The sequence below is a fragment of the Equus asinus genome, chromosome 6, assembly GCF_041296235.1.
Source record: "Equus asinus isolate D_3611 breed Donkey chromosome 6, EquAss-T2T_v2, whole genome shotgun sequence".
Lineage (NCBI taxonomy): Eukaryota > Metazoa > Chordata > Mammalia > Perissodactyla > Equidae > Equus > Equus asinus.
Window position 1 is genome coordinate 56,533,445 of NC_091795.1, and position 14,659 is coordinate 56,548,103.

General features: G+C 41.5%; 1 protein-coding gene across 2 annotated transcripts in view; it reads right to left on the bottom strand.

Moving 5' to 3' along the window:
- EML6 (EMAP like 6) overlaps positions 1-14,659 on the bottom strand; it is a 252,161-nt gene that overhangs the window by 132,244 nt on the left and 105,258 nt on the right. For both annotated transcript variants that reach the window (XM_070512098.1, XM_070512097.1), the window contains exons 5-6: positions 13,323-13,508; positions 11,098-11,233 (exon numbers count right to left, since the gene is read on the bottom strand). In XM_070512098.1, the coding sequence (XP_070368199.1) occupies positions 11,098-11,233; positions 13,323-13,508 (322 nt within the window). The remainder of the gene's footprint in view (positions 1-11,097; positions 11,234-13,322; positions 13,509-14,659) is intronic.

Genomic DNA, 14,659 nt, shown 5'->3' on the forward strand with positions numbered 1-14,659 from the left:
TTCTTCTGGAAAAGCATGTGTTTTGGAGACCTCTGACAGTATGAACGGAAGACATTTCACTGAATTGGTGAGGTGTCCACATTTTGGACCCTGTGGCCTTCCCTAACCGTCCACTATGAGAAATGTGGGACTCTTGCCTGTGCTTGGCGCAGGTAGCCAGCAGGTGGCAGCGGAGAGCAACCAACTTATAAAAATCCTCTAAGACCAAAATCTCACCGTTCTGCCCAGGTTTTATATTCAGCCCAGAGAGTGGAAAACAGCATCCTTCTAATCCTCTCTGTGACAGTCCTGAAACCTGGGCATAGGGAGATCTAGTCCATGAATATCATGAATATGAACACAGACCTAAAGGGCATTGCTTATTTTCCACCAGTTCATTAACTGGTTAAGTACATGGACTGGATTTGTATTCCAGCCTCACCCTCTCCCAGCAGTGTGACGTGGCAAGCTATTTAATCTTTCAAATCTTCAGTTTTCCCATCTGTAAAGTGGAGAGAAGATTAGCACTCATATCTCATGGTACTGTTATGAGAATTCAAAGCAGTAATATATTTAAAAACTTGACCCAGTGTCTGGCCCTTAGGAAATTAATCAATAACTATAAACTGTTATTTTTAACTAGCAGGTTTGGCGCTTTTTTGGAGCCTTTTTTTTTTTTAAGTTCACATCTCAGCGGAGAATGACTTGCCGCTGAGAACGACTTGCTGTACCTGTACGTGGTCAGATTCTGGCCCCAGGGAGGGTCAGCACAGGGAGCTGTGAAGAAATTGCTGCAGGTGCCTTCCTTGTGTTACAACTGATTTGTTATTTTGATGTGCTAGCACTGCAGACTCTCAGAAGGAAAGGCTGTGATCCAATGCACAAAGAAACAACTATTTGGGGAATAAAATGGCCTTTTCCCTCAATTATTTGGTCCAAGAAGGGAAGACAGGCAGTGGGGAGGGGTTGGTACTTATTAGTGTTCCTATATCTGGTGCTCCTAAGCCTGAAATGTGGTAAAGGACCAAGAGCAATTGCTCCAACCCCTACTGTGCATCAGAATCTACATGGAAAGTGTTTTAAAAATACAGATGCCTGGACCCCACCCAAAGACTCTTCTCAATTGGTCTGAAGTGGGACTAGACATAGTTATTTTTAGCTCCCCTGAATGGAGAACCACTGCTAGTGTGTTCAGACTTCAGTCAAATTGTTGAAAATTAAGATTTCCAGGCTGCATCACTGGGTGATTCTGATGCCATGGTTCTTCAGTCACATATTGGAAAACTTCGCCCTGGTGGATTAGAAAGCCTGAGGCCTGATGAACAGACCGCAAAAAGAAAGTGCAACTTTGAGAGTGGATTCTGACTCAAACGAGCCAGCCCTGTAAATGGGCAGGAACGGTCTTCACTGACATTACCGCCCTGCGCCCAGAGCTTTACACACACGCCTGGGAACACTCACAGCTCAAGAGGAGGCCCCACGGACAGTGCCAGGACCTAGATATCTGTTGAACAAATGAGGACATCAAAGCATAGAAAGCTTACATTATTTGCCCAGAGTCCTAGAGTGAGCAAGCAATAGAGAGAAAACAAAGATTCAGGTCTGGAGCAAACTCTCTTCCGCACAAAGGTATTTCCTTTCCCTGTGGATGTGGGCCCAGGACACGGTACCAAAGATTAAACACGACAACGTGATGGCCTTTTCCTGTAAACCCAACCTTATTAAAGATGCATTACTAAGAAGCGCCTTGGGGAAAGACATAAAAGGTAATAGAAGAGCGAGTGGGAGAGGGAGAGAGATGTCACTGATGGGGAGGAGGGAGTGTTGGGAGAGGGTGTCAAAAAAGCAGCAGGGACATCTGAACCGCCTCCCCTCGCCTCCCCTCAGGAGGGGGTAGCTGAGGCCTCCTAGGGAGTCTGGAGCCAGGCAGGGGCTCCTGGGTGCCCTAGGGTAACACTGAAGACAGAGTTTGGAACCTGAAGGAAAAAGAGGAAGGAAAGACCTACATTTCCCCAGGCATTCCTGAGCACAGATGACTGGGGGACAAGGCTGGCCTTACGATTTGCAGGGCCCAATATAAAATGGAAATGTGTAACCTCTTATTAAAAAATAATTAAGAATTTCAAGGAAGCAACAGCAAAGCACTAAACCAAGCACGGGGCCCTTCAGAGCGTGGGGCCCTGGGGACTACACAGATCTCACGCCCCACGAGCCAGGACCCTCAGGGCTGTTTAAGGATTAACTGGGATCCTGCCTGCAGAGTGCTTAGCACAAAGGCCACCAAAGAGCTAGCATTCGGTCCTGGGAGCTGCTGCAGGAGAGTCGCAGAGCCTCTCCACAGGCTGGCCAGGGGCTGGGCCTAATTTGGTCTGTGGGTCACCTGCAGCAAGAAGTGCCCAGAGCCCGCTGCTCCTGTTTACAAGGGCTCTCCGCCTAAGAATTTCTGGCAGAATTCATAGCTACTCTTCACAAAAATCCCTGGCTATTTCAAAATCCACTACACAGGATCCAAGATCCTACAGCCACAGGAACTCCAAAGGATCCACACAGCCTAACAGGACCCCAGAAGACAGAAACACCGCCAAGCCCACGGCCTCCACCCCAGGGAAGGAACACTCAGGCTGCTGTTTATATTATATAAGGCTGGCTCAGGAAGAGTGTTCACAGAGGCATTAGTACCAGAACAAACCAGACAGCCAGCCTCTGCTTGTCTGACACCACGTCCCGTGCCAACTCTGAACAAACAATGCCACACACGTCCCCTCAAGGCATAGCCCACCATCTCCAGCTCCACCCACGTTCCTCTGCGGGGCCTCCACTTTCTCAGCAGGACAACAGTGAGACAGGCGGCAGGGTCCAAAGGACAGTGGTGGGAAGACAGGGAGAGAGGTGATAGAGGTGATGGGAATAGAGGTGAGTAAGGAAGCCACTCAAGGGACCAGGAGAACAATAGAATGTGCTGGCTTTATCTCTACTGTAAACAAGGATACTGGCAGATTGGACAGCCGGTCTTCTGAATGTTCTATACCAGGGTTTCTCAACCTCAGCATTATTAACATTTGGGGCCAGTTAACTCTTCCTCGTAGAGGCTATCTTTGTGAGATGTCACTGTAAGATGTTTAGCAGCATCCCTGGCCTCTACTCAGAAATGCCAGTAGCACCCCTACAGTTGTGACAACCAAAAATGTCTCCAGACAATGCCACATGTCCTCTAGACGACAAAATCACCACCGGTTAAGAACTACTGGATTGTATGATCCTCAATGTACTCCGAGGAGGAAAAATGGTAATAAGAATGAATAGTGGGGAAGAATAACTTGGACTCCCCCCTCCAATCCTGCCCGACTCCAGTCCACTCTCCGCCCCAGAGCAGGGAGATCTGACCATGACCCTCACCTCCCTAAACCCTTCTATGACCTCCCACCGCTGGTCCTTAGGGGTCAAGCTTGAACACAGCAGGCTGACACAAGGAAGGGCCTTATCTGTTCCTCCCCCTGCAGCCTTGCCTCTTGTGCTCCTCCACAAGGCTCTACGCTCCAGTCACACAACACACTCTTCATTCATTCATCTGACAGTTGTTTCCAGGGCCCCTGCATGTGCCACGCACTGTTCTAAGTCCTTGGGAGGTGTCAGTGAACAAAGAGATTCCCACCCCTGTGGAAACAGACAACAGCCACAAACATAATAAACAGTTAAATTACATTGTTTGTTACAAGGTGAAAAGCAGATCTGGGAGAAGGGGATCAGGAGTGTCTGGGGTGGTGGAGGCAGAGTGGGTTGCAATTTTAAATAAGGTCACCAAGGCAGGTTCATCTGAGGAAAGGCTTTAAGGAGAGGAGGGCAGTGGTCATGCCGATTCCTGGCGAGTGTGCTGTAGGCAGAGGCAGCAGCCTTCGAGTGCAGAGTTGGGAGGTGACAGGAGCAGCCTGAGCAGAGGGCAGGGCAGACGGAGGGAGGCATGAGGGCAGAAGGGGCTGGCTGGCCATCCTAAGGATTTTGACTCTTTTCTTGAGGAAAATGGGAATCATTGCAGGGTTTTGAGGAAAAGAATAATGTAATCTGGCCCATGTAAATTGTGAAGCATCACTCTAGCTGCGGTTCTGAGAATAATGGTTGAAGCAGGGATGCAAGTTATAAAGCAACGGCAGTAACCTATGTGAAAGACAGAGCCTCAGACCATCAAGGGGGCAGCAGAGGTGGCAAGAAGTCTAAGAAGGGGCACCTTGTATCTTGGGGACTTGCTCAACGCCAAGGGAATGCTGCTTGACCTAATCCAAGATATCTCTGGATTCAGAGTTTATAGTTACATTAGACACAGCAAGAATTCAACAAATATGTGTTGGAGTTAAAATAAACACACAAAAAACTCCAATAAAATGCCTAAGGCATGCTTTTTTAGAAGAACCTATCCAGTACCTAGCCACGTATCTGATATCTGACACTTAGGAGATGCTAAACGTTTACTGAATGGATAAATAAATGAATAATGCATCTTATACTGTGTGAATAATTACCATATTCCTTTAGACATAATCATTTACAACCATTAACTCAAAGTATTTTATCACCATAGATGTAATTCAATTCAGTTGCCTTGCTTTAAGAATTATTTTCTGGCTTTTCTTGCCACCACTATAAGTCATGTAAGATTCATTATTTTACCTAGATTATAAGTTTGTTTTAAAAATGATCAGACTCAAAATGCACTGTTATTAAGCTTGGTATGAGATTTGAGTGACAACCCTAATCCCACAATTAGCTTGATGGCAATGACCCTGAGCCTCATTCTACTCATCCAAAAGGTGAGCGTTCTACAAACTGACATCTAATGTCTCTCCCAGGATGAAAATTCCAGAATTTGATATTCACTGAAAAATGTGTTAGAGGTCCAACATCCCATATATCTGAAATTTTGGGGGGTCAGGTGCATTTTGGAATTTAGAAAATTTTGGATTTTGGACTTATGTAATACATTCAATAGAGTCTGGGGCAGCAACTTGAAATCAAATATTTCTGCAGTGAAGTGTATGAATATTCATACATATAAAAACAATAAACGGCCTCATATAAGTTCAGGTCAGGTTCTGTTGCCAAATTAGTTATAAAAAATATTTTGGAAAAAAAGATGAAGATACCTTACCTTACACCATATGAAAAAATTAACTCAAAATGGATTAAGGACCTAAACATAAGAGCTAAAACTATAAAACACTTACAAGAAAACGTAGGGGGAAAGCTTCATGAAATTGTATTTGGCAGTGATTTCTTGGACATAACGCCAAAAGCACAGATAACAAAAGAAAAAATATATATACTGGACTACATCAAAATTAAAAACTTTTGTGCACCACAGGACATAATCAACAGAGTGGGAAGGCAACCTATGGAATGAAAGAAAATACTTGCAAACCGCATATCTGATAAGGGGTTAATATCCAGAATATATAAAGAACTCTTACAACTCAACAACAACCAAAAAACCAACCTGATTTAAAAATGGGCAGATACGTGAGTAGAAATTTATCCAAAGATGATGTACAAATGGCCAACAAGCTTATGAAAAATGCTCAACCTCACTAATCATTAGGGAAATGCAAATCCAAACCACAGTGAGCTACCACTTCATACCTGTCACAACGGCTATTATCAAAAAACAGAAAGTGTTGGTGAGGATGTGAAGAAATTGGAACCCTTGTGCACTGCTAGTAAGAATGTAAAATTGTGCGGCTATTATGGAAAACAGAATGGGAGTTCCTCAAAAAGACTAAAAATAAAAATACCATATGATCCAATAATTCCGCTTCTGGATATATATCCAAAGGAATTGAAAGCAGGGTCTCAAAGAGATATTTGTACAACCATGTTAATTGCAGCATTATTCCTAATAGCCAAAAAGAGGAAGCAACCCAAGTATCCACCAACAGATTAATGGATAAATAAAATGTGGTATATACAGTGGAATATTATTCAACCTCAAAAACAGAAGAAATTCTGACATGTTATAACATGGATGAATCTTGAACACATCATGTTAAGAGAAATAAGCCAGTCACAAAAGAGCAAATAGTATGTAATCTCACTTATATGAGGTACCTGGAATAGGCAAATTCATAGAGACATCAAGTAGAATGGGTCTGCCAGGGGTCAGCAGGAGAGGGGAACGGGGAGGTACTGTTTGATGGGTATGAAGCTCCAGTTTGGAAGATGAGAAATGTTCTGGAGATGGATGGTTGTGATGGTTGCACAACCATGTGAATGTACTTAATTAATGCCACTGATATGTCCACTTAAAAATGGTTAAAATGGTATATTTTATTATGTAAAATCTACCACAATAAAAAAAAGTTGGTTGCTCTCATAAAAAAAATGCTTTGGCATTCTGAGTGTTTTGGCTTTCAGAATTGTAGACAAGGGATCCTAGATGAATTAGGTTATTGGTTTATGTCATCATCTGTTGTTAGAAAAAACTTGTTTGCAGACTCAGCAGTCAGCAAAAATCTAGCAACTCACAAAAGTTGTGCAAGTTACTGGTGTAAATAAAACACTATTATTCCCTTGATTGAGGAATGGTCCTCCTGGCTTATGAAGGCCATTTTCTTTGACTAAGACTTGGGGAGAGGCCAGGGAGCCCTGAGAATCACCTCTGGCCCTACAGATTCCAGCTGATGTGAGCATGACCCATCCCCAAGCTGGTTCACCCTCAATCTAAAGTAGGGTTAGTTGTTTTTACTGGAAGTCAAATGTCTTGATTAGCTCAAGCTCACCTATAAAGACGCAAGAGAACAGATTAATACTGTCTATAATAAAGCTAAGATACTGGTTTTTTTCCTGAGCTTAGTATTCATCTTAGTTCATCTAAAAACTGTTGACTCTCTCGATGTTTAGCTATTGTTACTAGAAGATGCAAATCTTATGAATATTTACATAAATCAACTTGGAAATGGCCAGATTCATTTTGTAGATGTTCTGGAAGTCTACAGGAGGGGCAATAGAAGTCTTTATAGGTAGCATACTAAGTAAGTGTGATATTTATAAATAGACTTGGATTCCCAAATGCTAGTAAGTAGCAATTTCTGAATTTTAACTAATATATTTATATTTAAGGAACACAGAATATCAGTACTACGTCATGGGAATTGGGACATGGCCATGATTAATTCTCTTGTTAAATTTGTTCAGAAAACTGTTTGGCTGTTTGAGTAAAATGAGAAATCACTATATTCCAATGGAAATGAATTCAAGAGTCATTGTTACACAAACAGTGAAAATATGGAAGAAGGTTTATTTATATCGAGAAATTCTTATAGTAACGAAACCATCCACACATGTAGCTTCATGTCCAAATTGAGAGCAAGGAAGTTCAAACATTGCTTTGCTTGAATCTTGAAACAAATGGACTTTGTTTCTATTTTTGAGGCAAAGAGCCTGAAGGTGGAGGAGAAAGCCAAGACTTCTTTCAGGGGTGGGAGGCGTGGGATGAAGTACACCCAAACTTCTGTTCACTCTGCCTTCTTCCTCCTCTTTCATCCTTTTCCACCCTCTTTCCTTCCCTCCTCTTTACCCCACACTCTCTGCAGATGCTCAGAGGACCAAGATACGGTATTGGCTGGTCGAAGGGGAAGCTGGACCAGAAAACTGTTTACATTTAAATTACTTTTAATCTTCTCTTCAAATCCTACTTGTTTCAATCCCTATACTTTTGCTGAGTCTCCTTTCTCACTCTGGCCTTAGCTCCTACCTTCATGTGCCCTAGAGGACTCCCCAGTCACAGGGTGGCCCCAGCCGCTGGCCTCAGACAACACCACAGAGGTCTATTCTGAGACTCTCTCCCTGTAGTGAGCTATGCAAAGCAGCTTCTGAACTCGCCAGCCTCCTTCCCTGCTTCAGTGTGATGATGGCACCGAGGCCTGGCTGAGGGCAAAAGAGCATCTCTGAGGGAGAGTCAGGATCATGACAGGTTTCCCCTGCACGGTCCTGTCCACACAGGCTCGAGAACTATCTGAGCTGGGGCTGAAAAGCGGGCCAGATTTTGGATTGTTACCAACACTTCAACCAAGAGCCTTTCATTCTTTTGACTCTAGACATTTATCCTGTTTTTCCACTGAGGGCTAGAATAAATGCCAGCATGTCTGCAGAAGTTTGGTAGTACATAGTGGACTTCTGCTACAGTGTTGTCAAAAGTGTGATAGGCAAAGGCACCAATAAACGGGGGGATGCTACCTGGACAAAATTTTTAATTTAATAGTTCGAACTTACCTTAATGAGTAAAGAAATACATAAATAAACAGTTTATTAAAGCCATGACTTCACAGATAGTGCTTATGATGAGAAGTAAAAAGAGAAAGATGCATTAACGTCAATTTAAAGTAAAATATTAAGTAAATAAGAGTATTGGTAGTGATCAGCAAATACAAAAATTAAGAAGGTGGCAAGAACATGGCTGCCATGTCAAGAACGGCACCTCTTCTCACGGCTCCCTTGGGCCCAAACTGCAGTGGGGTGTACACGATCCTTTAAAAGCACAGTCCATTACTGCCCCCGAAACATAGGCTGTTGTCCCACTTGTCATCCATCTAAAAATGCATGCCAATCCCTCCCCTGATAGACTGGAAGCCCAGGTCTTCTAAGCCACATCTACGAGGCACAGGCAGGCCTGTCTGTCTACTGTGCACCACCTGTCTCTGCTTTGATCTTGACAAGGGAGTGTGTGTGGGAATCTGCTGAGAGTGATACAAAATGAACGGTGTCCCTATCTTCCTTTGACTCTGGGAACAGGAGCTGGCCATGGGGTTAGCCATGTGCAATCAATACAAACCTCTGGTTATATGGATGCTTATTCTCAACCGGCTGCTGAACTCTCCTTTGAGAGCCCAAAGTCAGACTCGATATCAGGTGGGAAAAGTATAACAGGGTAAATACAGCTTCTGCCTTGATCCCCACACTTTAAGATTTATACCTTAATTATGTGATACAATTTTTGGAGGAGCTGGATAAAGTGACTGCCAAAAAGGAATCATCATTGCTGATTGATGCTCCCCAACATCTAGCCAGTTTATGGTCAATAATCTCATCTAGTACATTAAGTCACCAGTTATTTATGTTTTGCTCCCAGTTTACCTTGAAGGAAGAAGTTTCATGGTTCAAGGTCAAACACTTTTGGCTGCTTTACTAACATTTTTTACATTGCTATCCTGGGTGCTTGCTTGCTTATATCCGCTTTAAGTATTTTTCTGGATATAATTACATTGGCCCACACTCTACGGCAGAGAACTTAAGGGCCCTGATTGTCTCCTTTTTGATGCACTGAAGTGGACACTAAATTCTACAACTCCCTATGTCTACTGTTTTGCCTGGCATTCAGAAATGGATCTGCACCAGGATTCTGAGCTTCCATAAAAAAATAACAATCCAGGGGCCGGCCGGTGGCATAGCTGTTAAGTTCATGCACTCTGCTTCGGCAGCCCAGGGTTCACCATTTCAGATCCTGGGCACAGACCTACATGCTGCTCATCAAGCCACACTGAGGCAGTGGCCCACACAGAACTAGAATGATCTACAACAAGGATACATAACAATGTGCTGGGGTTCTGGGGAGAAAAAAAAAAGAAGATTGGCAACAGATGTTGGCTCAGAGCCAATCTTCCTCACCAATAAATAAATAAATAAATAACAATCCAATCTCCAGATTAGCTGACTGTAAATGCATTTTTTTGTATTTAACAGATATTTAAAGAAGCTGGACTGTGGGTACATATAGGAAGTACAATATCCAGCTCACTTCCCTGTTGCTCAATTTTTAAGAAAAGTTTGGTTGAAAACAACATTATTTAAGGAAGATAGCCTGAAGAATAGGTAGTCTGTGCATTCTTCTCTCCGTCCTCTGAAATCTATCCCAGGCCAGCAGAGCGCTCCAAATACAGCCACGTGATTTGGTCTATGGAAGAATCTCTCTGACCACACTGCCATCAGCCTGCATCAAGGGGCTTCATGAAAAACAACCTGGTGAGTAATAGCTCACTTCAGGCCTTTTGAGGACTTTGGGTTTCATTCACAGAGTCCTCCCTAGGAAGATTCTCAGGAAATTTCTCATCTCCGCACTGGGAATAACTCCCCTTCGGGTGAGCAATGGGTAAATTTTTATCTTGTGGATGCCACAACTCATGGTGCTGAGCACCCCTCCTTCAGTGCTGGCCACGGGAGCCAAGAGCCGGGTCTGGAGCCCACCTGCCACAAATGAACAGAGCTCCCCACATGTGCTCAGTGTACTAACATCACTTGTGACTTCGTCTTATCTTTCCCATTTAAACTTTCCACCTTAATCTCTCTCAGCCCTAAATTCTTTATCTGTAAAATGAGATAATAAGCCGATCATGAGAATTTTAGAAGATGTACACATACTGCTTCATATTCTCTGCTACGCAGACTCAATATGTTGTAATAATCGCTAACATATATTAAGTGCTGACTACGCGCCATGACTAATTCTAAGCACTTTGCAAGTGTATATAATCTTAATACAGCTCTATGAGGTTAATGCTAGTATTATCTCCATTTTATAGATGAGGAAACCGAGGCCCAGAGATGTTAAGAAATTTGACCAAGATATCAAATCTATCACGGATAAAACTTGGATTTGAACCCAGGCCCTCAACTCTGAGCCCATGCTTTCAACTCCCACTACTATGGTAGCTATTATTTTAAAGCTATTTTTAATACAGAATTTCTTTGTCTTGCTTTTCATATCAATTTCTTATTTATTTGTTTGTTTATGTTCGGAGGCGGGGTGCAGTCACATTTAGGATCACCAACTTGTCCAGAACCTCCCAGTTTTATAACTGAAAGTCCCATCTCACAGGGCATCGCTCAGTAGTTTTACCACTATGTTGTTCATCTTTGCAGCAGGGCCACTGCTAGTATGTACAGACATCTTTGTGCAAATTAGGAAAAAGGGCTATCTATTTTTAACAGATTTTTGATCTGGTACTCAATATATTTATGTAAACTGCCTTAAATCCGTTGTTGAATAAGATGGGGTATGGAAAAACAAATATAAATACAGAAGTTTACATTGTATTTTACACTCTCAGAGTTATGGGTAAATATTAATACATATATTACCTTTATATCCTTGTTCTGTCTCCCTGAGATCAATTTTGGTTATTGGTTTGAAATCAGTGTCCCATAATCGTATACACCCATCTCGTCCGCCAGTGGCAAAGCCTTCTTCGCAAGCATACATGCTAAAGATTCCAGCCTGTTGGTGAAGGCAGGTAATACTCAATGCTGCAACCATTCTAAATAGGCATTATAGTTGGCTCTTGATGATTAAAAAACAAATCCCTTGTCCTATTGAAATCCTGACAATAGACCAAGCAGTCATTTATAACATCCTTCAGTTTAGCTAGATTAAAAATTAATCATTATAATCACCAAAGCAAACTAGTTCAAGTGCTCCTTTGCCATTTCTAAACTGATAGCAGGTTGTAAAAGAAAAAATCACTCAGGAATTCCTTGATTAAAGCAGATATGAAAATCATAAATTCCTTTATGTGATCCTCATAAAGAAAAATAAGACAATGGAAGTGTTTTACAAAAATTACTGCCCAAAATAATCAAGTAAAAGATATGTGGGCTAGGAACATAAACACTTTTACAGGTACAAAGGTGCCTGAATTGCATCTCAATGAGCCCAAGGGGGCACCACCTGAACCTCATTGAAAGCATAAATTAGATTTGTGTTAGCTTGTTAAGTAAGCATCATTTGAAGATGATTTTTCACATCTGAAAATAGTTTCATAACTTAAAGATGCTTTTCCACAGGAAAATATCTTGTTTGATCTGTTCAAATATGCTACAAGAGTATAATGTTGACATAAGATCCAATGTAAAGAGAAATTAGGTTACTAAGGCAGCTGCTTTTATGAATGAGGACAAATATTGATTGCTTAATTGTTTTAGATTTTATTTTTTTCCTTTTCCTCCCCAAAGCCCCCCGGTACATAGTTGTATATTCTTCGTTGTGGGTCCTTCTAGTTGTGGCATGTGGGACGCTGCCTCAGCGTGGTTTGATGAGCAGTGCCATGTCTGCGCCCAGGATTCGAACCAACAAAACACTGGGCCGCCCACAGTGGGGCACAAGAACTTAACCACTGGGCCACGGAGCCAGCCTCTGACTGCTTAATTATTTTAAGAGCTGTTTCATAATTAGCAAAGCCAAGAAAATTGGTCTTCAATATTTAAGACAATGAGAGATCTAAAGTTTCATAGCTCTTTTGCTAAGAGTTGCTTAAACTTTTCTTCACACTAAAAGTAATGGGGGGGCCGGCCCGGTGGCACAGCGGTTAAGTCCGAATGTTCCGCCTCAGCGGCCCTGGGTTCGTCAGTTCGGATCCCGGGCGCGGACATGGCACCACTCAGAAGGCCATGCTGTGGTAGGCGTCCCCCGTATAAAGTAGAGGAAGATGGGCACAGATGTTAGCTCAGGGCCAGTCTTCCTCAGCAAAAAGAGGAAGATTGGCAGCAGATGTTAGCTCAGGGCTAATCTTCCTCAAAAAAAAAAAAAAAAGAGTAATAGGGGACCAAGTTGGAGGGTATAAACTAAAGGTCTATCAAGCTTCCAAAAATGTTACCAAATTTCCATTTACTATAATGGGCTTTAGCTTTCACATTACCTCCCCATTCTTCTGGGCATTTCCATTTTATCATCCACAGATACGGCAATATAACTATTTTCATATATGTCAAAGAGAGCAGAGTGGTCAGAAGTAAAGTTTGCCCGTATTCTTATGGAGCAGACCATCAAAAGAGAGAAGTTTATCAATGTAAACTGTAAACTAATAATGCGGACGTGGAGGTGATGCTCACTCACTTGGAGTGAGGAAATTCTACCCTTACTAACCAATGTAAAATAATAATTGTCTACACCCTTGCTAGTCAACCTGTGGGCCACAGGCCAGAAGCAGTGACATCATCCCAGACCCACTGAGTCAGAATCCACATTGTAACAGGATACCCAGGAGATTTGTAGGCATATTGAAGTTTGAGAAGTGCTGGTCTATAAGACGAAACTGATGATGAAATAGTTCTGGTCTTCTGTCAAGCGACTGTTGAGGAATAGCAACACTAATCAGCCAATCAACGATTGAGGTGAAGGCTAATTAAATTACTGTGCTTTCGAAATATTTATTTCCTTTAAGTGAACAAAAAGTAATTTTGGAAATTTTTTAATGTTTAGGAAGTGTTCAGCAGAGTCTGCTGATCCTAAAGCAATGGGAAAAAATAGAGATTTGTGACCTTAACTTATTTAATAAATTATCCCCAAATTTCCATATGGGGATACTTACACTATGTGCTCCTTGAATGGTGCGAACTAAATTGAGCCCTTTCCAGACATAGATGTCGCCATTTAAAGCACCAGAGTAGGTGATATCTTCTTTGGCACATGCAAGGCAAAGGATGGTCTGAAGATCCCCTGTTTTGCCAAATATCCCTCTTTTTGCAGTCAGGGCATTTCCACACAGAGTCCAAAACTAGAAAGTAAGTGATAAAATAAACAGATCTAAAATAGAGTATTCTGATGCATCACATTATTGGTATTTATTCTTTTATATTTCAATACAGTTTACCTAATATGCTATAGCTGAACTAGGCACACACATAATTTGTTTTACTGTAACCAACAGAGAACTGCAAAATATTTGAGCCAACTAGTAGCAGCATAAGAAAAACCTATAATGACATTTTTAAAACTTCCAAAGTTCCAAAATTCCAAAACTTTGCTAATTGTTTAATGGTGATTTAAATAAAATGTCAACGTTCTCAGAGTTGGAATAAAGTGCATGAATGACATTTTTGTTTGATTTTTTTGGTCTAATTATAGAACCAGTATAGGTTCATTGTAGAAAAGTTTGTAAATAAAGACAAACGTAAAGAGGAAACTGAAATTATTCACAACCTCCTGTTAACATGTTGATATATCTTCCAGGCATTTTTTGGTGTGTGTATATATATATATTTGGAAATAATTTCTTTCTAACTAAAAATATTATAAATCTTCCCTGTAGAAATGTTACTCAGAAATATGTGTCTAAATATGAGTTACATTTCCATGTAGCCAAATAATTGACTAGGCTTGTCAGTTTTAGCTGCATAATTTATCATGAGGAGACCATGTGCATGAAGCTTAAGCTACTTTATAGAAGGCAGCAGGGAGATTCCCATAGTTATACAGAGGTTAAACATTTTGCTTTGACATAATTCTTTTAAATGTATGAACTGGTATAACTTTACCACCATGTATGTAGCCCCTCACGGTTTATAAAGACTCTTTACATTTGTTAAGTTATTTGATCTTCAAAATACCTTGAGAACTAGCAAAGGCAGATATTATTATTCCCATTTGGAAATGAGGGAAAGAGTTAGGCATAAGCGACTTGCAGAAGGTAAGGGTTCAATGGAGGTCATACATGAGAGAATATTGAAATCTTGATCTTTGCCTTGAGAACTTTAAATCTAATGAAGAAGACACATATAAGACAAGAGAGAATTTCAAGGCAGCATATTCAGACTACATACAAGCGGAAAGGGAATTCAAAGATAGAGAAGCATGTTGAATTAATCGGAATGAAAGAGAGTAGGATTTGCATCAGCAGTGAGGAAGAAATTGTGTCGGGGTTCAGGA